This window comes from Lynx canadensis, chromosome B3 (assembly GCF_007474595.2).
Source record: "Lynx canadensis isolate LIC74 chromosome B3, mLynCan4.pri.v2, whole genome shotgun sequence".
In the NCBI taxonomy this organism is placed as follows: domain Eukaryota; kingdom Metazoa; phylum Chordata; class Mammalia; order Carnivora; family Felidae; genus Lynx; species Lynx canadensis.
Window position 1 is genome coordinate 11654719 of NC_044308.2, and position 24287 is coordinate 11679005.

Genomic DNA, 24287 nt, shown 5'->3' on the forward strand with positions numbered 1-24287 from the left:
AGTAGGGAAGACAGAGTAGAGACAAGTGGCTAAAACAGGTTTGTTTACTAACTGAGGCAGATGCAGGGGGATGTGCAGGTTTAGAAGGAAAAGTGCTCCCCTCTGTGCTGATGGGGGAAGATGCTCTCCTTTCTGGCACCCCAAGTGGCCTGGCCAGGTTATGGACTTGGTTTAGGTTGTGATGAGTTTAAGGCAAAATGCTGGATTTGGGACAGGGGGTGTGGTATATAATATGCTCGTCATGGGCTTTAGTTTTGATTATTTCAAGTTAAATCTGGAGTAATTATAACTACATACCGTGAAAATTATAGTCTAAGGTTAAAAGTTTGGTAATCTCTCTAATAATATGCCTTGCTTTTTTTTTTTAATTAAAAACTTAAAAAAAATTATTTATTTTTTTAATTTATTTAAAAAAATTTTTAATGTTTATTTATTTATTTATTTTTTTTAATTTTTTTTTTTTTCCACGTTTTTTATTTTTATTTTTGGGACAGAGAGAGACAGAGCATGAATGGGGGAGGGGCAGAGAGAGAGGGAGACAAAGAATCGGAAACAGGCTCCAGGCTCCGAGCCATCAGCCCAGAGCCTGACGCAGGGCTCGAACTCCCAGACTGCGAGATCGTGACCTGGCTGAAGTCGGACGCTCAACCGACTGCGCCACCCAGGCACCCCAATGTTTATTTATTTTTGAGACAGAGAGCGCGCGCATGAGCAGGGGAGGGGCAGAGAGGGGAGACACAGAATCTGAAGCAGTCTCCAGGCTCTGAGCTGTCAGCACAGAGCCCAACGTGGGGCTTGAACCCATGAAACGTGAGATCATAACCTGAGCCAAAGTCGGACGCTTAACCGACTGAGCCACCCAGGTGCCCCAAAAATATTTTTATTTTTGACAGAGAGAGGTGTGTGTGTGTGTGGTGGGGGCGGGTAACAGAACCTGAAGCAGGCTCCAGGCTCTGAGCTATTAGCACAGAGCCTGACGTGGAGCTCAAAGTCATAGACCATGAGATCATGTCCTGAGCCAAAGTTGGACACTTAACTGACCGAGGCACCCAGTCCCTGCTTGTTTTTAATGAAACCAAAAAACCCACAGGATTTTAGTGGTCAAAAATTACTATCTGACCCTTTTGCCTAATACTACCTTGACTTTTAAAAATCTTTTTATTCTGGGAAATCTCTGCTATGTACAGAAATAGAATAGGAGGTAGTCATGTACCCAGAGTCAACCCAGTTTCAGTTACCCACTCATAGCCAGCCTCAGTTCACCTGTATCTTCATTTGCACCCCCATTTCCACCCCTAGATTGTTTGAAACATGGTTCAGGTACTTATCAAATGTTTCTATAGGTACCTAAAAGATAAGGACTAAAGTGAGACAAAACAACAACAACAAAACCAAACTTACAGATACAGAGAACAGAACATTGGTTGCCGGGGGAGGGGGTGAGATGGGGGGTGAGAGGAATGGGTGAAGGGGGGGGTCAAAACATATAAACTTCTGGTTATAAAATAAGTAAGTCATGAGGATGGAACATGCAGCATGGCAGTTATGATTAATAATACCATATTGTATATTTGAAACTTGTTAAGAGAATAGATCCTAAAAGTCCCCACCACCAAGGAAAAAGGTTTTTGTAACTGTGTAGGGTGATAGATGTTAGACTTACCGTGGTGATCATTTTGCAGTATATACAAGTATCAAATCATGTTGTACACCTGAAGCTAATGCAGTGTTACATGTCAATCATACCTCAATAAAAACATAACTTCAATACTATTATACTTAGAATATCAATAATTCCTTATTTTTATAATAGTGTTTACATTTCCCTGGTTGTCATATACATAATGTACACAGGCACATACACACATGCACACAGATGGCTTGTTTGCATTGGGATCTAAGTAAGCTCCATACATTGTGACTGGTTGGCATGTCTCTTTAGTTTATTTGAACCAGTTTACCCCGTCCTTGTAAATTTTTTGAGAAGAAACTGAGTCTGTGTTTTCTAGATATTTTTCACAGCCTGGATTTTTCTGATTCTAGCTCCGTGGCATCATTTAATATTTTTATTTGATCCCTTCTCATTTCCAGATAAGTGTAGATGTTTCATTAGACTCAGATTCAATATGAGTATTTCATAGAATGCAAAGGTACATTCTTTCATAGGAGATTGTCTTCTTGTGATATTAGCAAGTATTTGGTAAGCATTGCCTAGATCCATTACTTCATTAGGGATTACAAAGTGGTGCTATTCAAATTTTAGTACTCCTTTGTTTATTAGCTGGAACACTTCTACAAAAAGAAACTTCCCTGTTTCAACTGAGGAACAGTTCATATAGGAAAAACAGAATAGGTAAATGCATATTCTTTTTGATTTTTGACATTTAAAAAACACTAATTTTTTAAAAAGTGTTTTTTATTTTATTTAGAGCACAAGTGGGGAAGGGTCAAGGGGGGGGGAGAGAGAGAGAGAGAGAGAGGGAGAGAGAGACCCCCAAGTAGGCACCACGCTCAGTGCAGAGCTGAACACCATGATCCTGGGGATTTCAAGCTGAAATCAAGAGTTGGATGCTCAACCGACTGAGCCACCCAGGCACCCCAACAAAATACAATTTTTTAAATTGAAATATGTTTGGGGTGCCTGGGTGGCTCATTTGGTTAAATGTCCGAACTCTGCTCAGGTCGTGATCTTGTGGTTTGTGAGTTCAAGCCCCATGTCAGGCTCTGTGCTGACAGCTCAGAGCCTAGAACCTGCTTCAGAGTCTGTGTCCCCCTCTCTCTCTGTCCCCCCTCTGCTCGCTCTCTGACTCTCTCTCTCAAAAATAAACATTAAAAAATAAGTAAATTGAAACATGTTTGACATATAAAGTACAAATATAAGGTGTATAACATGTTACTTTGGTATAGTTATATACTATAATATATTGTCATTGTAGTGTAGTTAGTACCGGTATCACATTACCTAATGATCCTTTCTTTTTAGTGGTTGGAGTCGTTAAGTTCTAGTCACGTAGTAGAGTGGCTGAATATATGATATTGTTGTCTGTATTCACTATGCCATGCATTAGATCTCTAGGGATCATTTACTACTCATTGCAGTTTGTACTTTTAAACAACATCTGTCCCATCCCCACATTTCCAGGTAACCACTATTTTACTTTGTGTTTTTATGAGTTTGGCCTTTTTAGATTCCACATATAAGTGATACTATATAGTAGTTGTCTTTCTCTGTCTGACTTAGCACAGTGTGCTCGAGGTCCATTCATGTTGGATATTTGACATTTTTAAAAGAACCAATAGGTTATCTCCATGTCTTCAGAGGTTTTGACCAGTGAGATTTGTTTTGGTATGATTATGAACTCCTCAAAAAGCAAATTTGTGCTTCATTCTGTGACAGGTATTGTTTTACACTCATGGTTAGAATGGCTCCATTTTTAGCTGGGAGGAGCTTATTCAAGTTGGTTCTGAGGCCTTTTGACATAATCCTAGCAGTAGTTGATAGCTTTTTGCTTTCTGAAATAATAAAATGTTCATATTCATCTTGTACGTTTCCTGCCCCAGAACTAGAGTCAGCCATATATCCAGCATGCTCTGCATACTATTGTTGGAAAATGGAATTTGGAGACCACAGATTGGCTACTAGAGCTGTTATTTGCAGCTACATTGGACATTACTCACAGGCTTTTTCTGTGGACAGAATTAGAAAATTTGTTTTTAAACAGAAGAAAAATATATCATGATTTTTTTTTCACTTAAACAGGACAACATAAGAGATTTTATTTGACCTTAATAGTCTTAATACCCCTACCAAAAATTTGACTTCTCAACTGCACCAACCTAATTCATACTACACACACAGCTTTACAATAATTATAATGCAAGGATTATTGTCAGCATTGTGAATAACAAAAACAGGTTAAGGGTTTTTTTTGTTTGTATTTTGTTTGTGTTCCACTGGAGGGGCACTTGGGTGGCTCAGTTGGTTGAGTGTCCCACTTTGGCTCAGGTCATGATCTCATGGTTCGTGAGTTCAGGTCCCACATCAGGCTCTGTGCTGACAGCTCAGAGCCTGGAGCCTGCTTCAGATTCTGTGTCTCCCTCTCTCTCTGCCCCTCCCCCACCCGTGCACGCTCGCTCGCTCTCTCTGTCTCTCAAAAATAAATAAAATTTAAAGGTATATTCTATTAGAAATGGATAAGAGTCTTAAAAGCACTTGAGATCCTTTGTCTTGTGGATATGCTCCTAACTAGATACAATATTTGATTTCATTTTAGTTTTACTTTTTAAAGATGACTTTGCTTAATATTTCTTCATAACTATTTATAATATTTGTAGAGTTCCAAGGGCACAACTACAAAAGCTGTCATGTTCAAATATGTCTAGCTTCTATCCTTGTCCCCTTCATTCTAGGCCTTTCTTCCCTTAGGTGATACCAAGTAAAATTCTTAATGTTTTTCTTTCCTTTACTTTCTAATTTTTAAAATACAACCAAATACATTTTAACCATTTTGCTGTCTCCCTCCTCCTATATAAACAGCATACTGTATACATTTTTCTGTACCTTTTTTCACTCAATGATGTGTGCTGAAGAACACTCCATAGTAGTTTATAAAGATACTCTCTTCTCTTTGCAACTGCATAATATTCCATTGTCGATTTGTAGCATAGTTTATTCAACCAGCCCTCGTGGAGGACATTTGGATTGTTTCAAATACTTGACTCTTTTTTTCTTTTTTAATCTATTATTTTTGAGAGGGAGGGCAAGTGGGGGAAGGGGCAAAGGGAGAGGGAGGCAGAGAATATTAAGCAGGCTCCACGCTCAGTGCGAAGCCCCATATGGGGCTTGATCTCACAACCGTGAGGTCATGACTTGAGCTGAAATTAGCAGTCTGATGCCCAACTAACTGAGCCACCCAGACAACCCTCAAATACTTTACTCTTACAAACTGTACTACAGTGAAAATCCTTGAACACTCTACTTTGAGATAGATTTCTAAAAGTAGGATTGCTAAAAGTGTAAAGAGGTTTCATTACTCAAAAAAAGCACTTTTAATGTTTTATAGTGTATAGTTAAAGCTTATATATGGATATACATAAATACCTATGTATTTCTCCTTTTCTCTTTTAAAATTTAGATATAAAATATAGTTACCATGAGCATTTTGTCATATAAAATGTCCTTCTACAACAGTTTGTAAATGGGTACATAGCTTTTGTCTCTTGGTAATCTTTATTTAACTAGTCTCCTACTACTAGGCAACTTATTTCCATTTTTATGTTGTGATAAAGAGTGATTCGGTGACAGTCCTTGTTTCACATGTGTGTGTATATGTACATATATTTCACTGTTATTTCTTTTTAATATTCCTGTGTTCAGTCAGGTTGAAATGCCCAGTAGAACATGTTTACCCAGTGGTTAACACTCTGAACCAGACTCAAGCTGTGAGCGGTCTTGGTTGGGCAGCAGGAGATGGAAAGTGAAATATCCCTCCATGGTTTTTAACGGATCCTAGGCCTTTTTGGTCTTTATCTTTCCAGTAACTTTGCTCTCTCTTATAATCTGATGCCTCCGATTCTCTCTTTGAATTGAAGGTCATTATTTTAATTTGCAGATGGATTCTGACCAGGAATTACAAGGCTCTTGCCAAGGGAACACGAGGCAGCACGTCTGGTTTCCTGAACATTGTGATGGAATTGAAAAAATGCTGCAACCATTGCTACCTGATCAAACCCCCAGAAGACAGCGAGCGAGAGAACGGGCAGGAGGTTCTTCTGGTGCGTGGCCACCTTGTTTGTAATGAAGTCCTCAAGCACTTGAGTGTCTATAGATGCTTTTTATCAAAGTCTTTTCTTTCCTCCTTTGATGACTCTTCATGGAGCATCAAAAGAAGCTTTAAAAACAGATGAGGAAAGTTAAATAGGAGAAGTATGGAAAGTATAATGTCGCAGATAAACCAGGTGAAGAGCATTTCAGGAATTACTTGTCAGCCAGACTATATGGGGTTTCAGCCTAAAGATGGGTTTAAAATTTATTTTGAGAGAGACAGAGAGCGAAACTTGTGCGAGAGGGGCAGGGCAGAGAGACAGAGAGGCAGAGAGGCAGAGAGGATGGAAAGCCGGCTCCACACTGTCAGTGCAGAGCCCAGCTCGGAGCTCAATCCCACAAACAGTGAGATCATGTCCTGAGCCGAAATCAAGAGTTGGACACTAAACTGATTGAACCACCCAGGTGCCCCTAAAGATGATTTTAAAAATAGGAACTCTTCAGGGCACCTGGGTGGCTCAGTTGGTTAAGTATCTGACTTCGGCTCAGGTAATGAGCTAATGGTTCATGGGTTCGTGTCCCACATCGGGCTCTGTGCTGACAGCTCAGAGCCTGGAGCCTGCTTCAGATTCTGTGTCTCCCTCTCTGTTTGCCCTTCCCTTGCTTGTTCTCTGTCTCTGTGTCTCAAAAATAAATAAACGTTAACAAAAATTAAAAATAAAGGAACTCTTTGTGATTAAGGGCAAATTGAAGTATGGGTTGGTGTGTGATGATTGGAATGTCTTGTTAATCTCCAGTCCCTGATCAGGAGCAGTGGGAAGCTGATTCTATTAGATAAACTGTTGACAAGACTTCGAGAAAGGGGGAATAGAGTCCTTATCTTCTCCCAGATGGTCCGAATGTTGGACATCCTGGCTGAGTACCTGACTATCAAGCACTATCCTTTCCAGGTAAGGACGCTCAAGAATTGGAGTCCCTGCCTGCCTCTCTCCGGCTTATGTGCTTTGCTTGTTAAATTATCCTAAAGTTAGGAAACAAGTTTCCTAGCTGGAAACAAATTGAAATTAAGGTTCCAGGAGGGTCTTTATGTTTATTTCCATACCTTTAAGCTACCCTGTAATGAAAATGGTCATGTGAGGTCATTCTGTTTTGGGGGCGGGCCGGGGGGTGCGCAGTAAAGAGGTGAGTAATAGAGGAAAAGCAGGCAAGAGAAATGTGTCAGATGGTTTCTTGTGGCCCCATGTCTGGGGTAATAGTAGAGAGGAAGGAGTGTGGTCCTAATTACAGAAGTCCAGTTCCTAGGAAGAAAGAGAGAGGTGATAGTTCTGTGTGTTCATCCCAGAGGAAGCTGACCCTGGCTGTGAGGCTGGGACTCAGAGGATCAGCGCACGTGAAAAGTTTGCTGGGCCCTGAAGCAGGTGGCCCCTCTCTTCTCTGTGGGATTGTTACCGTGGAGTTTTGTTTTCACTCAGTTACCTCCTACAATGTAAGGAGAAAAACCAGATAAGAGGGAGAGGAGTTTCCTCAGCACAGTATTTTTTTGGGTATTAGACTGTGTGAAACTTCTCTCCGATACATTTATGGACGTGTGTGCTGTTTATCTTGACTTTTGGCATAACCTTTAAGTGCTTTGATGTTTAAGATTGTCTGGGAAATATTCTTTCTTTGACTTTGAGTGGATGGACTCTCCAACCAACCTATGTAATTAGACTGGTATTGAGGAAACTTGGAGTTAGTGATTGTTTCTTAAGAAGGCCAAGCTTTAAACTCACTAACAGATTGTCTTTCCAAATGCCCTGAAAGGTATTGTCATATCCATAATATCTTGTGTGGTCTTTCAGCAGCTGTCTTAGAATGTGGTTTAATACTGTGGTTATTATTTAAGGAATCAGCACGCTGCATAAAGACAGTTATCTCTCAGTGTGTCTGACGAGCTTTCAGGTCAAGCTCATCATTTGATATCAAGTAGAACAAAAATTCATTTCTATTCTCTGAAGGGAATGTTAGACTGCAGTCCACTTTGGTCTGGCATGGCTGCTGTTTTCTATTAATGGGAATTATAAAGGAGAGCATTTACGTTCTCTGATTTCAAATATAGGCTCTGAACCTGCCATTTAAACATATATTTGGGCTAAGGCTTTGAACAGAGTCGGTAAGTAAGAAAGGAGAAAGAGGGTTGCCAGGTGTGATCTGACGTGTGTTTCTGTGGCTCTGGGTCTGGTCAGCAGAGCTCTGAGCTGGGGAGATGTAGGTCCTTCCATGGACTATGTCCCTGGCCACTCGCCCATCACTGGCCAGCTGACATCATCTCTTGGGTCAGTTTTGCCTTCTGTGAAATGAGATATTTTGTTCATCTCAAGTGGTGATTGTGAGGGGAAGACATGTGAATATGATTTTAAAGAGTAAGAAATGCTTTATGTGTACAGATGACAGGTGACAGTTCTCAAGTATTTTTTTGACATACGGTTTTCTATGGTGACATTAGGATCTAGAACTGACACATACTCTAATAAAAGAACTAGTTAATGCCAGAGGCTCTCTTGAATATGCGTTTTGGCTGCTTAAACATTTTGCTCTGATTTCAGAGTGTAATTTTTGGAAAAGCTGGGATATATGATCAACTTAATTTTAACACTTTTAATGTTATGGCAAAATGTTTCCAGACAAAATTTTTTGGTTTGTGTAGCCCTTAATAACTGTGCACCTTGTAGTCGCATTAGCTAAGAAGGACCATTTTCTGTATGAGCTAGTTATTAGGTGACCAGTGGTACAGTGTCCTGATCTCTTTAGTACCTATAGATGTAGGAGCAAACACAGCTTCTGAGCACAGCTTGAGTATTGCCATCTTTCTCCTTATAGGCCCCAGCAGCCATTCTGATCCTTGGATCAACCTAGATAGCTCTTTGAATCCAGAAGTTTCTGACCTTGAGTCTGTAACTGGAGAGCTTGGGCAAGTAGGATGTGCTGCTTAAGCACAGTCCCCTGACAGCATGTTGCCAGTGCATTCCGGTTATTTTTACTAAGTGGGTGTTGTTGGAATGATAAAGGTTGCAAGTCTGGTGTTTTGTTCAGAGTGTAGCTGATCTTCCTACCTTATGATTTTCTTGTGGTTTATTTTTACAGCGTCTGGATGGTTCCATCAAGGGAGAAATCCGAAAACAGGCCCTGGACCACTTCAATGCAGATGGGTCTGAGGTATACCATGCATGGCTTTGTTATCTGGGCAGCTTGGGCTCTGTGTCCAGGGGAAAGCCTTTCTGGCTTAATATATTTCATTTCAGAAACAGTTCGCTGTAAATTTCTCCTGCTTTGAGAATGGAATGAGAAATCACTAATATAAAGGATGCCTCTTAATTTTGTTTATTATTCCAGAAAAGCATATGCATGCTTGTTTATCTCCCCTGGTCCGGATTACTGACAGAGTAGTTCTAATATCAACTGAGTGTTCTCTAGTCACTTCCAGATAGCAAAATTTTGGGCCTGGGAGAGCAGCAAGGCAAGGGTTGGGGACGGCTGGCCTGTAGGATTAATTTTACATGTGTGTTACATCAGAAGGTTCTGATATGTACTTTTTTGGTGACTGAGGCTTGAAAAACACATTTGCCAGGTCTCATATTTGTTGGATTGCTGGTACGAAATGGCTTAAATTGTGTTGTCCACCTTAGATTTGCATTCTTAAGTATTTTGGTTTTAAGGCACATATAGAAGGGGTGCTTAGGAAAAGTTAGAAACCATAGTAATATTGTTGTTTGTGCATATCAGACTGTTAGATGCTGTGGGATTTGAGAGAAGCTGGGGAGAAGAGGCTTAGTGGAGAAAACACTGTAGCCCCGTGTGCGGGTAAAGGCATCAGCAGAGACAGCCAGAAGTAGAACTAGAGTTTCAGAGAGAACATGAGCGCTTCTGAAGCCTGGGCCACTACTTTGTGTAGGTAGAACGGACTGAACATTCTGCTTTCTTTTGATTTTTTTTCAAGTCAGGTTTCTTTTTTTTTTTTTTTTTTTTTTTAATTTTTTTTTCAACGTTTATTTATTTTTGGGACAGAGAGAGAGACAGAGCATGAACGGGGGAGGGGCAGAGAGAGAGGGAGACACAGAATCGGAAACGGGCTCCAGGCTCTGAGCCATCAGCCCAGAGCCCGACGCGGGGCTCAAACTCACGGACCGCGAGATCGTGACCTGGCTGAAGTCGGACGCTTAACCGACTGCGCCACCCAGGCGCCCCTCAAGTCAGGTTTCTTAAATTGAAGTGTCATGCATATAAAAAAGTACACACATTTTGGGGTGCCTCGATTGTTAAGCGTCTGACTTGAGCTCGGGTCACGATCTCATGGTTCTTGAGTTCGAACCTGCATTGGGCTCCGTGCTATCAGTGCACTCTCGCTCTCTCAAAAATAAAAGTACGCACATTTTAAGTATAGAGTTTGATGAATGTTTACAAAGTGAAAACACCCATATAACTATCACCAAGAACAAAAAATGAAACATAACGTTTAAAGTTATAAAGAGTTCTCTTACGTCTTTTTTTTTTTTCCATTTAAATTTTAGTTAACAATGTTCTGCTTTCTAAAGGGCTAAATGCTAAATTCTTAGTGTTTATGTCTGTTTCTCCAAAATGGTATGTCTTCTGCCTCTAGAACTGCACATCGTAGTCCTAGTTAGACAAAAAGTATTTTGGCTTCTTTAGCCTAAAATGTTAGTGGATTAAATGCAGTAATCCACACACAGCAATCACTAGGCTCCTTGCCTGACACATAACTAGTACTCAGTAAATGCTAGCTATTTTTATTATTTAGTATTTATTGAAATTGGTTTTGTGTTCCCTACTCTTAGTTTAAAAAATAATATGAGGGGTGCCTGTGTGGCTCAGTTGGTTAAGCATCTGACTCTTGATTTCGGCTCAGGTCGTGATCTCATTGTTCATGAGATGGACACGGGCTGTGTGCTTACAGCGCGGTGCCTGCTTGGGATTCTCTCTCCCTGTCTCTCTGCCCCTCCCCTGCTTGCACATTCTCAAAATAAATAAATAAACATTAAAAATATTTTGAATGTTTCATATTAACTTTTTCTCTCAGAGAAAAGCTAAAGTTGCTGCTTTTTTTTTTTTTTTTTTTTTTTTTAATCTCAATTCTTCACCCCATGGCTGTATATAAGATACAGGTTTTCTACCATTTTTTGTTTTTTTGTTTTTGCACATCTGAGCCTTTTTTATTAAGAAAAATTAAATACTTTAACATTGGGGGGAAATATGTGATGCACATTTAGAAATTTAGGAGATGGTGAAGAGCACGAAGAAGAAAAATTGTACAAAACCCCCATTCCTGAGACAACTGGCTGCTCACATCATTGGGGTGTGTTTCCATTCATAATGGATGTAACTGTTTATTTGTCTGTATGTTTACCTAATTGGATCCTTTTGCATATAGTTGTCACTTTTCATTTAAAATTCTGTGAGCATTTTCCCATGTCATTAAAGATTAAAAACATTAATTTCTAGTATTTTCTCATGCTCATGCCTTTATTTAACCTAATGATTAAACCTGATCACATACTTTGTTGTCTTTGGATGTGTAGTCAAGAGCGTACGAGCATTTAAAAAAGGTTTTTGGTATACTTTGCTACATTTCCCAAAACTGTTTATATTCATACTCCTTGTGCATGAGTGTTTCCATTTTTATGTCACCCTTAGCAGCATTGAATTTCGTTGAGTTTCTCTCTTCAGTGTGATAGTAGACACAAATAACATCTTATAATTCATACTATCTTTGATAGAGAAAATTGTTTCTATGATCAGTTCAGACCCCGTGTTTTATTTGGTGTAGGTATCTCATTCTGAAGTGTCCACTGTTTACCTGTAGGCTTCTGTAAATTAGAGTGTGGCGTGTCGCTTGGTATTTGTACCAAGCATCATGAAGTGTGTGCCTCAGCACAGCTGTTGATCAGTCTTTACTGGAATTGTTTAAAGGTCTTCTGAGACCGCTATCTCTATTTTTAAAATTTTTATGGCCAAATGCTGGTGAGGGTGACTTAATTAGACTGTGGAGAGCTTTTCGTTGTGTCTTTGCATATTAAATACACTCATTTATCAAAATGCAACTCAGAACTACCAATTTTTGAGTGTCACTTGTGTGCCAAAAAGGTGTCAGCCTTTGACATACATGATCAAATGTCCTAAAAATAGAAATCTGTTTGGCTTTGTTTTCTTCTGACTCACATAATTTATTCTCTGCCTCCTGCCCCATATTTTCTGAGCGCTCAGGTGCAGGCAGGTATACGTGGCTGCTTATTCTCTATTATTGGTGTGAAAACGAGTATGTCAGAGCCTGGGTCTTTTCCTGCACGTGACTCTTCAGCCACACATTTTTTTTGTGCTCCGCACATTTTTTTTCAGCTCCGTTTTTTTTGTGCGTGTGCCGTGCTGATCAGGGATCCTGTGCTTCTTGCTGGTCCCAGTGCATGTGATCTGTTGGTGCAGTGTCGCTGTGTTCCTCACCCACTTAACCGACTACCTTATGAGGCATAGTTCACCTTTACCCAGAAAATGAGTGTCTAGGCAACTTGCTGGAATGATCCCCTTGATAATGAAGTTTCTCTGGATTTTGTTAACTGCTTGTAACACTAGTTTTAGCCGGGAGAAAACACTAATTCTTTGGTTCTGGTTGCCTTATTAGAATCGACTTTACTCCTTAGTGTACTGCACTGACTCTTTCAGCTTAATGAAACGAAAATTCACTCTACCATCAAGTCCCTGACATTCTTGTAGCCTCCATAAAGTTTGTCCATCATATCTCACTTTTCTTCACACCTGCAGGGGTTTCCAGGTGTAAGGGCTTATTGGACTGTGAAACTGTTTCTGAGAAGGCCACTGCATAAAGTAGTATATTGCATTGTGTACAGGACTTCTGTTTCCTGCTCTCGACAAGGGCTGGTGGCCTGGGAATCAATCTGGCTTCGGCAGACACGGTCGTCATCTTTGACTCTGACTGGAACCCCCAGAACGACTTGCAGGCACAAGCCCGAGCCCACAGAATTGGTCAGAAGAAGCAGGTCAGTGGAGAGAGACATCTGGATGTGGTTTGGGGGAGGCGGAAAAGTGGGGGGGGTGTTATTTAGCCCTTCCAGGATGTTTGTAAAATGCTTTTTTCCTGGTTTGCTTTCATTTCCTTAAGTGTAGATGCCTGCTTGTTAATTAGTACAGAGAAGGCGTCTAAGGTGTTTTGGGGCTAAGATGAACTTCTTAGGGAACTGTTCTCTTTTGGTGTTTGAAAAGTACATCACCAATGACTTTCAGGTTTACCCCAGGAAAGAGATTTGATGAATAGATTTAGAACTGAAATTTTTCTCTATTTTAATGTGGGTAAGTTGTTAAATAATATAACATTGTTTAAAATGGCCTATTTTTATTATACATGACAGTGTTCGCTCTGAGCTATGTTGTAAAAATACATGCTTGCTTTTTTTTGTTTTTTGTTTTTTGCTTTGAGATTCCATGTGAATCTCAATATCTGCTCTAGTATCGGGTAACACCTAAGTTTCATATTCGGCCAGAGGTTCAGTTTTGGTGAAACTTTTCATCAGTGAAACTGATTATTCTTAGCAAGATTTTTATCATTAGAATAGGCTATAATAATAGTTCTTTAGAGGCAGTCTTATTTAAGATTGTAACTGGTTACGGTGAAAATATTGCATCTACTCAAGCCACCTGTTTGGATGGATGGCTTATAGTCATTTCTGGTAGGAGAGTAAGTCTTTTTTTATTTCTCTTCTTGGTTTTAGACAGAGGTAACTTGTGTGTGTGTGTGTGTGTGTGTGTGTGTGTGTGTGTGTGTGTGAGAGAGAGAGAGATCTGGTATAAACATAACCTTTTCTCTTTGTGTAGGTAAATATTTACCGGTTGGTTACAAAGGGGACTGTGGAGGAGGAGATCATTGAACGGGCCAAAAAGAAGATGGTATTGGACCATCTGGTGATTCAGCGCATGGATACCACTGGCCGGACAGTTCTAGAAAACAACTCAGGAAGGTCCAAGTAAGTGCTAGAAAGACAGAGGAGGTGGTCAGAGCCAAACTGATTTTACATCAACAGTTCATAGAATTCATCCTTCTAATAGGATTCTCTACAACTGGTGTTATTCATTAATTACCTAGAAAAGGCCAATCCAAGACCACAAGATGTCATTTTCATTTTTTTAATTTCTTTTTTTGCCTCTCAGCCCTCTGCTCATGTGCTCTCCCTTTCTTGCCCCTCTGCTTGCCTTTTGGTTTTGTCTCCACATATGACATTTGACGCAGCAGCAGTGGCAGCCACATGCCCCTCCATCATACTTTCATCTCAGCGCGAAGTCGCCTTAAACATTTCAGTAGTGAGAATCTGCCAGATGGGGTTGGCCGCTGTTTACTATTGGTGAAAAATGTTTGTGTGGAGATTGTTACTTTTCCTACTAAAAACAGAAAGGTCTAGAAGGAAGATAGTCAAGTTTCAGTTGGTTTTATTTAGGAGCACAATTATTTCTCTGATTGAGTTTACGTTTTGACCAAATTGCTGAGTGTCTTCTGAGGCCTCCCTGCAGCCTCTGTCACAAGTAGAAGTCAAATGAGCCCTTCCCTAAAAAGAATATTTTCAGATCATTTTCCATTCAAGAGGAACCTAAATGGAAAAAGCTTGGTTCTTTTATTTTGGACCAAAGAGGAGAGGTTGAAAATTCTTGGTAAACGGTAACTTTCTGAGTCAAAGGACAAAGAGAAAAAAGAATTCTCTTCTTTCACGTTGCTAATTATGTTTCTTAACCCTGTAATGGATGAGCCGTCGGGAAAATAGTTCATTTCTTAGTCTGCTGCTAGGTTAGCTTTACCAACACAGACTTATCCTGGGGATTAAAAAAATGAAATCTTTGAGAGATCATTTTTCTTGGGGCAGAATTTACCAGTAATTTGACTCCTTTTTGAAGGGTAGCTATTTTATAGTAGAATTCCATAGAGGTTATATGACATTCCTGAGAGATTACAACTACATTTTACTTCTACAGCTCAAATCCTTTTAATAAAGAAGAGCTGACAGCTATTTTGAAATTTGGAGCAGAGGATCTCTTCAAAGAACTTGAAGGGGAGGAGTCAGAGCCTCAGGTAATTAACAATGAGGAAAAAACGTTTTTGACAAGCATCCGTGGGAGTCTAAATTTTTCTGGAAGCAGATTTTGAGTCTGTTAGAGGTGTTTATAAAGAATAGTAATTACTTGAAGGGTATAGTTTCTTTTTTATTTTTAATAGAGCTCAAAGCTCTTACTAAATAGAATAGGAAAGAATGAGAAAAGCATTTGAGGATTCTGTCTTTGCTCCTTTTCATTCCAGTTTTATTTCCTGTAATTTCCTAAGTTCACCTTGTCATTTGTATAAATAATAGTTTGAGACATTAGAGGTAAAGGAATAAGCTTGAGTACTGTAAAGGTAAATGAAGTATCAGAAAGGAGATTTGGTTTATTTGCACCAAACCTCTGCAGTTCATGCTGATAAGTGTTGACCATTTACCATATTGTATTGTTGGTGTCCCTTTAGGAAATGGACATAGATGAAATTTTACGCTTGGCTGAAACTAGAGAGAATGAAGTGTCAACAAGTGCGACAGATGAGCTTCTGTCACAGTTTAAGGTATGAAAATTATTGTGGGAGGAAATTCTCAGCATTGATTTATTAACTACTACTAATTATCTGTGAGTACTTCCTGTGTGCAAGGTGCTCTATGTTTAATTTACCTCAGTTGACTCTTACCTTTCTTCTCCCAAGTTCCAGGTGTGTGTATAGATAGTTATCGTGAGTGTAGACTATAGATAGCCTTCTGTGTGGAGGTAGTCGCTTACGTGGTGTGTCCTGCCCAGTCAGAGTCAGTGGATAGAGAAAAGTTGGTGAAGGGGCTCAGAATATGTGTCAATGAGATATGTGGAGAAGCAGATAGTGTGGAGCTCTGGAAAGTGTGGAAGGGGTTGTGGAGAGACATTAATAGAATCAGATGACAAAAGAGGTCAAAGGTATGAAACAGAAGGTGACAGAAAGCTCTTGATGACTTGGTGGTTTTGTTTTTTTTTTCTTAAGAGCAATATAGAGTGGTGTCTGATACAACAAAATTAAATGAGGTCAGATCTAAGTGCAGAAGCTGGGCACCAGATGAATCGGAAGGAGGTGGCAGCATTGAGTATAGACTTAATTTAAAAGCTTATAAAGAGTGTAGTGAAGGTGATTTATGAGGATAGAAGAGTCAAGGAAGGCAGGGGTTTTGAAAGATGTTATGTCTTTAGGTTGAGGAAAGAGCTTGAGAATAGGGAGATATTGGAGGTTCTAAGGAAAGAAGGAAAATTTGATAACACATTGCCTTAGAAGAGAGTAGAAGGGATATAATCAAAAACATGGTGGTGGAGTTGGCCTTCAAAAGAAAAGGGAAGGTACGCTTCAGGGTCTAGGAGGGGAGAGAAGATGTGGGATTCCTTCCTTGGTGACTCTAATTACCAGTAAGTAAATAAAGTAGAAATGATTTGAGACAGCCATAGGTGGGGCCAAGAGTTACGGGAGGAACTGAAGGGAGGAGTGAGCTGAATTTAGAAGATAGGACTTCAAGTTGGAGCCAGTCAGCAGGGTCATATGACTTCCTCCAGTGGTACTTGAGGCCAGAGGGATTGGTTCATTTGGTGGTCCCAAGGTGGGAGATTGGCTGGCGATACTGAGGATTGTCCACGTGGCAAAAGTTTCCCGAATTCAAGTGAGAACATGGTTGAAAGGATTGGCTACGGGCTGCTTCCATACAGGTTAGAGAAGCAGGGGACATCTGAAGGTTCCAGTGATGGTTAAATGCAGTACAACCTTTAGGATTGTGAGAGAGATGGGTGAAGTGTTGGGAAGGGAGCACTAGTATGTGACGAGGTCCAAGTTTGGCCACAGGTAGAAGTTGTCTCAGAGGAAGAACACAGAAGGAATTGAATAAACCAAAGGATCAGTGTAAGTGTGTTTGAGGCTCAAGGTGAATTATTACTGTTTGTACTGGACTCCCACTTCTATGAATACTACTCTCTTTTAAAAAGTAATCTTCATGATGATGATTTGGTCAAAATATTATGTGATTATTTAGGTATAACAATTTCTGCATATTAACAGGTTAATCAGAAGTGGTCAGCATATTACTGGTGACCCTTGCCTTTCTAAAGCCTTTTTGGCTGTTATATTTCAGTACCTGATCAAGTGATTTGATTAACAGTAAGAGTCTGTCTACCCTAGAGGGGCTTTTTTATTTCTGGAGTGTTTCAACTGGATTGACTTTGTTTTTCCCCCAAATCCTTTTTTATCCTAATTTAATATGTTGGAAAAGATAGTAAGCTTTTTTTGAGATAACTTAAGATTACTATTTTCTTAAGTAATAGTAATTACTTAAGATTACTATTTTCTTAAGTAATTGATATTTGGATACTTCAAGCCCTTTTACAAACCTAGGATGAAATAGATATTATTTTCTTCGTTTTATAGATAAGGCATCTTAGGCACAGAGGGGCTAAGTAGATTTGCTAAGGTGACACATATTAGAGTTATGATTACATCCTAGGCAGGAGGTCTGGCCTGTAGCGTGTGGCCTTTAACCACTTCGTGCTTTAACCACTTCACTTCCCGTCTGCATGAACCACTGACATATATATTTATATCATTTATGTTATTTTTATCTAGCTGTTTTAAAAGTCAGATCTAAAGTAATTACAGACAGTACTTAATTTAAGAGATTGGGCAAATGATTTTATAAAACAAAAATGTTAAATTTTCAGTCTAAGAAATTGTACCTCTTGTTTTTGCCTTGGAATTATAAAAATCTTATCCTGAAGACCACAGTATCTTGTGGTGGAAGTTAGAATTAATTGTGGCCAAAAGTCATAAACTTCTGGCTTCACTGTCAGTTCTAAGTGACTTTGAGGAATGGAACCTCCAAAAGCTCTTTTGTACTTAATTATAGCCTTAAAGACTAGATGGGAGGGTGTAAAAAGGATGTGAAGCCTGTGTCTGGGGCTTGCCCACCACTGCTCGGAGGCTGACCAGAGCTGTAGGATGTGTCTGTGTGTAGCCACAGTCTGAGTCTTTGAAATGTGTATACTTAGATGATTTTTGTTCTGGTGTACATATATACATATACATAATACGTATACATACGCGTATACGTATGTGTACATATGTACAAATCGATGCCAGATAATAAATATTTGATATGTCACAAATGGAATATTCTTCCAGGTTTGTTTGAATTTTTTGTGTTTTGTATTCTCGTTTTCATTTCTGAGAGTAATGTGCACTTTTGAGTGTATGAAATCATTGCATACCTTTAGTTTCTATACTTCGGATAAAAATGAGTAAGGCAGCTGGTTGGGTATTGATTGCTTCTGCTTTGAGTTATGCATTATTTCCAATGAGCACTACTTAGTAGCAATTTATAATTTAGAATGATAATTTCATAATGGATTGGTATTTAAGTAACTCTCTAAATTTTCCAGTTAGTATCATATTTGTGTATGATTTAACAACAAATCTTTGCATAAAACTTCTAAGACAATTTATATCTTTATATCTGTTTCCCTATTTCTCAGTAATATTTCTGATGAGGGTTTGGCAGGATGATTTAGGGAGAATAAGGGAGAGATTAGCAGATAATTGATTATCTGATTATATAATATCACAGGAGTTCTGATATTACAGTGTCTTATTTGGATTAAAAATGCTGGCTGAGTTGGAGGTTTAGCAGATGGTGTTTGGGAAATAGGGAAATGTCAGTCAGGCAATGAGTTGTCCATTTGTTTGAAGGTTGCCAACTTTGCAACAATGGAAGATGAAGAAGAGCTAGAAGAGCGGCCTCACAAGGACTGGGATGAGATCATTCCAGAGGAGCAAAGAAAAAAAGTAGAGGAGGAAGAGCGTCAGAAGGAGCTAGAAGAAATTTATATGTTGCCTCGAATTCGGAGTTCCACTAAAAAGGTGATCAAGTGAGATCAAGATAGGAAAGTACTTCTTACTCTGCAAAGTACTAATTATTAAATTACTATGGAAGTACTGATTATTCAAGAAAGAGGCTTTACATTGTTGCCTTGACATGGGAGGAATATTTTAGAGTAAAATTCTCAGAGAAAGAGCACTCTGCATTGCTCATGAGTGCACCGGTTTGACATTTGATCTTTATAAATTGGTTCTTTGTGAGACGGATGGATGGGATTGGAGTTTGGCAGAAATGTGCATTTTCCTGTTGAGATTAGAACCAGTAATCCTAGCAGCTTGGTTCTATTTGACTGTGCCTTTGACTTTTAGAGCCAACCTCCTTTTGCCTTTAAGTGTTTGTTCATGGCACTTGGTATAAATACTTCGTAAGAGATTATATGACCGCAGAGAACAAACACGTACTTCACAGCTTATAAAGCACCATTACAAGCTCCATCTAATTTAATTGTTACAACAACATTGATATAGGTAGAACAAGTTTTATTACCAGTTTGTTGGACATAACAGATTTGGCCAAGGTCATAGCAAATGAATATTAGTTAATAGTAGCTACCGTTGATTGAGCACTAATTGTGTGCCAGGCATAGTCATGTTATTGTGCCTATTGACTCATTTAAATCTTCATGAAAACCCAAGTAAGAGGTACTGTTCTCCCCATTTTACAAATGGAAAACGTAAGCACAAAGGGGGTAAAGTAACTTACCCAAGGAAGTAAACATGAACCTACAATTCAGATAGTTTTATTCCACTTCACTTGGCATTACGTTTCAGTATATCTCTGGAAATGTAAATATCCCAAGCAGGTCTACCTTCATGATGTGAAATCTGCCTCCTTATTTTCTTAAAGGAAAATGGACGTGTCCGATAGGATGAAAAGTTCCGGGTACTAAAGAATTAAGATGGGCTGGCTTTGGTCCTTTGGCCTCTTGTGCTTGGCACTAGCTACAATGTGACTTTGCCCTTTCAGGCTCAGACAAATGACAGTGACTCTGACACTGAGTCCAAGAGGCAAGCCCAGAGATCCTCTGCCTCTGAGAGTGAGACCGATGACTCCGATGATGACAAGAAGCCAAAGCGCAGGGGGCGCCCCCGAAGTGTGCGGAAGGACCTTGTCGAGGGATTTACTGATGCAGAGATCCGAAGGTTTGTGGAGGCTCTGCTGTCTCTCACTCGAGTGTGTTTGGAGGGTGTGCTGTGAGCCGTGGGCTGCTGGGATTCCTGGCATTTAAGACAGGGAGGGCAGAGGCTGACAACCTGCAAGGAAGGCAGGAGACGGAATCCTTCCCTGAGTCTCCAAAATGGTTCTTCCCTCTCCAGGGTTTTCCTCGCTTGAGCACTCTCTTGTTGGTTGCTCAGCTCTTTTTGTTTTCTTCTGTTCTCTGGTTACTCTGACCATTTTTACAAAGGAAGTTGCCAAGAGAAAAGACATAATTGGAGGTAAACTTGGGCTGAGCCTTTCTTTTTTTTCTTTATTTAAGAATAGGAATATAGGGACGCCTGGGTGGCTCAGTTGGTTAAGCCCCCGACTCTTGGTTTCAGTTCAGGTCATGATCTCATGGGTTGTAGGATTGAGCCCATGTGTCGGGCTCTGTGCTGACAACACGGAGCCTGTTCGGGATTCTCTGTCTCTCACTCTCTGTCTCTCCTCAGTTTGAATTCTCTCTCTCAGAAAAAAAAAAAAAAAAAAAAAAAAAAAAAAAAAAAAATTAGAATGCACACATGCCCAAGTGTCTGTGTATATAAAAGAAATAGTGGGCGCCTGGGTGGCGCAGTCGGTTAAGCGTCCGACTTCAGCCAGGTCACGATCTCGCGGTCCGGGAGTTCGAGCCCCGCGTCGGGCTCTGGGCTGATGGCTCAGAGCCTGGAGCCTGTTTCCGATTCTGTGTCTCCCTCTCTCTCTGCCCCTCCCCCGTTCATGCTCTGTCTCTCTCTGTCCCAAAAATAAATAAACGTTGAAAAAAAAAAATTAAAAGAAATAGTATGAACGTAAAAAAATTAAAACAGTATGGATATGCTACTTTCATACCCTTGGTCTTCCCAGCTCACTTCCCATCAAGCTGATACCCATTTGGATGTGGTTTGGTTTATTAGTAGTATACCCAACATACTGGTTCTGCATCCTTTTCTCACTTGTAACTGATTTTAGATGTCTGTGTCCATACTTATTGCACATTTGTTGGTATGTAATTCGTACACATCTGCCCTCCAAAAATGCTTGTAAGCATTTTTTTTCCCACTTTGCATGATGTTTTTTATTTTAGGCTGAAGAAAATAGTATGAAGATACTTCATATCAATTAGTCCTTCCAAGTTAATATAAACTGTGAGGTCTTTATTTTCCCCTGAATTGTTATAACTATCCTTTCCTTCTTTTTTTATTATGGAACAGTGTAAATATATGCAAACATTGACAGAATAGAGTATATGTCCTCTCATACTTACGATGTTATCATCGTAACCATTTTGAATTTGTAGGTAGTCTTGCCTCCTACCCTCAGTATTATTTTAAAAAGAATGTGGGGGCGCCTGGGTGGCTCAGTCGGTTAAGCGTCCAACTTCGGCTCAGGTCATGATCTTGTGGTTCATGAGTTTGAGCCCCACATGGGGCTGTCTGCTGTCAGCACAGAGCTTGCTTCAGATCCTCTGTCTCCCCCTCTTTCTGTCCCTCCCCTGCTCGTGCGCTCGCTCTCTCTTTCAAAAATAATAAATAAAATTTTTTAAAAAAGAACATCTTCTGTGATAGTTGGACACAACGTTCTACAGATGTTTGTTATGCCTGTTTGTTTCCATATTGTCTGAGTCTTCCATTTCCTTACTGATCTGCATGAATAGGCCCTTTTATCATAAGATGTTCTCTTTTTTTTTTTTTGGTCTCTCGTAATGATTTTTGTCCTAAAGTTCATTTTAACATATCTGATACTGGGGGCGACTGGGTGGCTCAGTTGGTTAAGCGTCTGACTCTTGGTTTCGGCTCAGGTCATGATCTCCCAGTTTTGTGGGTTTGAGCACCGAGTCAGGCTCTGTGGTGGCCGCGTGGAGCTTGCTTAGGATTCTCTCCCTCTCCCGCACTCTTTGCCCCTCCCCAACTTGCACTGTCTCTCTGTCGAATAAATAAATAAAAAAAAAAAATCTGTACCAGTGTTGCCACTTCAGCTCCTTTTGGATATTGTATGCACACTATCTTTTTCTCTTTTTTACTTCAGTATGCTGTCTTTGAACCTAGGTTGTGTCTCTTACAGACAGTATGTAGTTCTATCATATTTTAAAAATCTATTCTTTCAAGTTTTTCATTTTGGAGTCTTTAATCATATTTGCATTTCATGTAATTACTGAGAAGTTAGAATTTATGTCTGCATTTTGCCATTTGTTTTCTTTATGTCTTATGTTTTGTTTGTTTTTTTTTATTCCTAGGGCTACAAACTTTTGTGTTATGTAGGTGCTTTTTAGTATATCATTTTAATTCCCTTGTTTCTTTGTGTTTCTCATAATTTTCCCATATAGTTTCGTTTACTGTATTTTCAGTTGTTTTCCTAGTGGTTTTTTTGGAGATTATAATTAGTACCTTAACTTGAAACAGTTTTGTTTGGAGTATCATCAACTTAATTCCAGTGCTGTCTTAAAGTTTTACTCCAATATAGCTTTAATCCTCAACCCTCTTCTGTGCTATTATTGTCAAGCAAGTTATATTTTTACATGTTATAAACCCATCAACACAGTTTTATAATTACTGCTTTATGCAGTTGTTTTAAAAAATCAGCTGGGGGGCGCCTGGGTGGCGCAGTCGGTTAAGCGTCCGACTTCAGCCAGGTCACGATCTCGCGGTCCGTGAGTTCAAGCCCCGCGTCGGGCTCTGGGCTGATGGCTCAGAGCCTGGAGCCTGTTTCCGATTCTGTATCTCCCTCTCTCTCTGCCCCTCCCCCATTCATGCTCTGTCTCTCTCTGTCCCAAAAATAAATAAACGTTGAAAAAAAAAAAAAAATTTTTAAAAAATCAGCTGGCAGAGCGGGAGGCTGTGCACCCGGGTGGCTCAGTTGGATAAGCGTCCAACTCTTGATTTTGGCTCAGGTCATGATCTCATGGTTCATGAGATTGGGCCTCGTGTCAGCTTCTGCACATCTCCCACTCATGCTTGCTGTCTCTCTTAAAATAAATAAAACTTAAGAATGAATGAATGAGGGCCTCTGGATGGCTCAGTCGGTTAAACGTCTGATTTTAGTGATGTGGCAGATTATGGTGAGGACTGTGATGTATCGTGACATCCTGGTTTTTAGCTGTTAGGGAAGCAGATGACACACGAGCCAGCATAGAGCACAGTTAAGGGTAGAGACTTGTGATCGATTGGATTTTTGTTTGCAGATAAGGTTGCACAGGAGGAGTCAGTAGAGTTTCCAAAATAGTTTTGCCTAAGAACTTTTAAATCATATATTTACTTTGCCTTGTTCCCAGAAGTATTTGAGGCAGTCTTAAAAATCTTACAGTTGTGTTATTGACTAGAAAAGAATAAAAAATAATTACCATGTGGAATCGATAGTAACAGTATTGGACTTAAATAGAGAGGTTAACCATATTGGAGTCTTATCCCAAGAGTTGTGGTGGTTGAATCATTTACTCCATATTGAACTCCACAAACTTGTAGCTTCTAAAGGGTATTTTTAGAGTTAGGTCTCTGTTCTCTATAATGACCCTTTCAGTTTCTTGCTCAGTCACTGAGTAAAATTGATCTTTACTTTGACTACATCTTTAGCACTCGTTATTTTCAGTTGACAAGTTTCAGAGTCATTCAGCACTCTTTTAGTTAGTGGCAGTTGCAAGGATTGGGCTCAGTCTGTTTTGACAGTGTGTATGACGTGTTTCATCACAGGATGTGTTGTATTTGCATCAGCAGAGCTAAGAGCCTCTTTTTTAATGTGTTTTATTGATCCTGTTCTCAGGTTCATCAAGGCATATAAGAAGTTTGGTCTCCCTCTTGAACGGTAAGCTCCTTATCCACCTGTTTTTCATTTTTATTATGTAGAAGGGTTTTTTTTTGGGGGGGGGGAGGTACTACTTTCCATTTAGTACTAACGCTAAGAACATTTATTTTCCTGGAAACATTTTTTAACAAATATTAGCGTGTTGTGTGATTGTACACGGCCTTTTGGGGAGGGATGACAAAGATGACCATCTGAAGAGAGATTTTGCTGGAGTGGAAGATGTAGCAAGTACATTCAAAACTGTAATGCAAAGAAATAATTTCCAGAAGCGATGCTCACAAAATTCCATTTGAAAGAATACATGTAGTAACTATTTGCATCCTAGTTCTTATTCAGGAATGTAAATTTGCGATTTTGTAGTCGTCTTCTTCTTCTTAATAGGGTGTCATGAGGATTAAATGCAAATAGCTTGAGACCTTTCCAGTTGTAACTTACTAAAGGTTGACTGTCATTACTATTTCACTATTTTACGTGCATTCTGAAAATGAACTCAGAAGTTGGATTTCAGCAAGACTCTTTCAACCTAGTTTAGTACTTTGTCCAGA

At 39.7% G+C, this 24287-nt stretch overlaps 1 protein-coding gene across 5 annotated transcripts in view; it reads left to right on the forward strand.

Annotated features, from left to right (window-relative positions):
• Nucleotides 1-24287, forward strand: part of CHD2 (chromodomain helicase DNA binding protein 2) — a 125320-nt gene that overhangs the window by 64685 nt on the left and 36348 nt on the right. For all 5 annotated transcript variants that reach the window (XM_030317460.1, XM_030317459.1, XM_030317458.1 and 2 more), the window contains 10 exons: nucleotides 5613-5775; nucleotides 6562-6714; nucleotides 8888-8959; nucleotides 12661-12810; nucleotides 13643-13791; nucleotides 14789-14885; nucleotides 15315-15407; nucleotides 18582-18752; nucleotides 19738-19913; nucleotides 23701-23742. In XM_030317460.1, coding sequence (XP_030173320.1) covers nucleotides 5613-5775; nucleotides 6562-6714; nucleotides 8888-8959; nucleotides 12661-12810; nucleotides 13643-13791; nucleotides 14789-14885; nucleotides 15315-15407; nucleotides 18582-18752; nucleotides 19738-19913; nucleotides 23701-23742 — 1266 coding nt within the window. The remainder of the gene's footprint in view (nucleotides 1-5612; nucleotides 5776-6561; nucleotides 6715-8887; nucleotides 8960-12660; nucleotides 12811-13642; nucleotides 13792-14788; nucleotides 14886-15314; nucleotides 15408-18581; nucleotides 18753-19737; nucleotides 19914-23700; nucleotides 23743-24287) is intronic.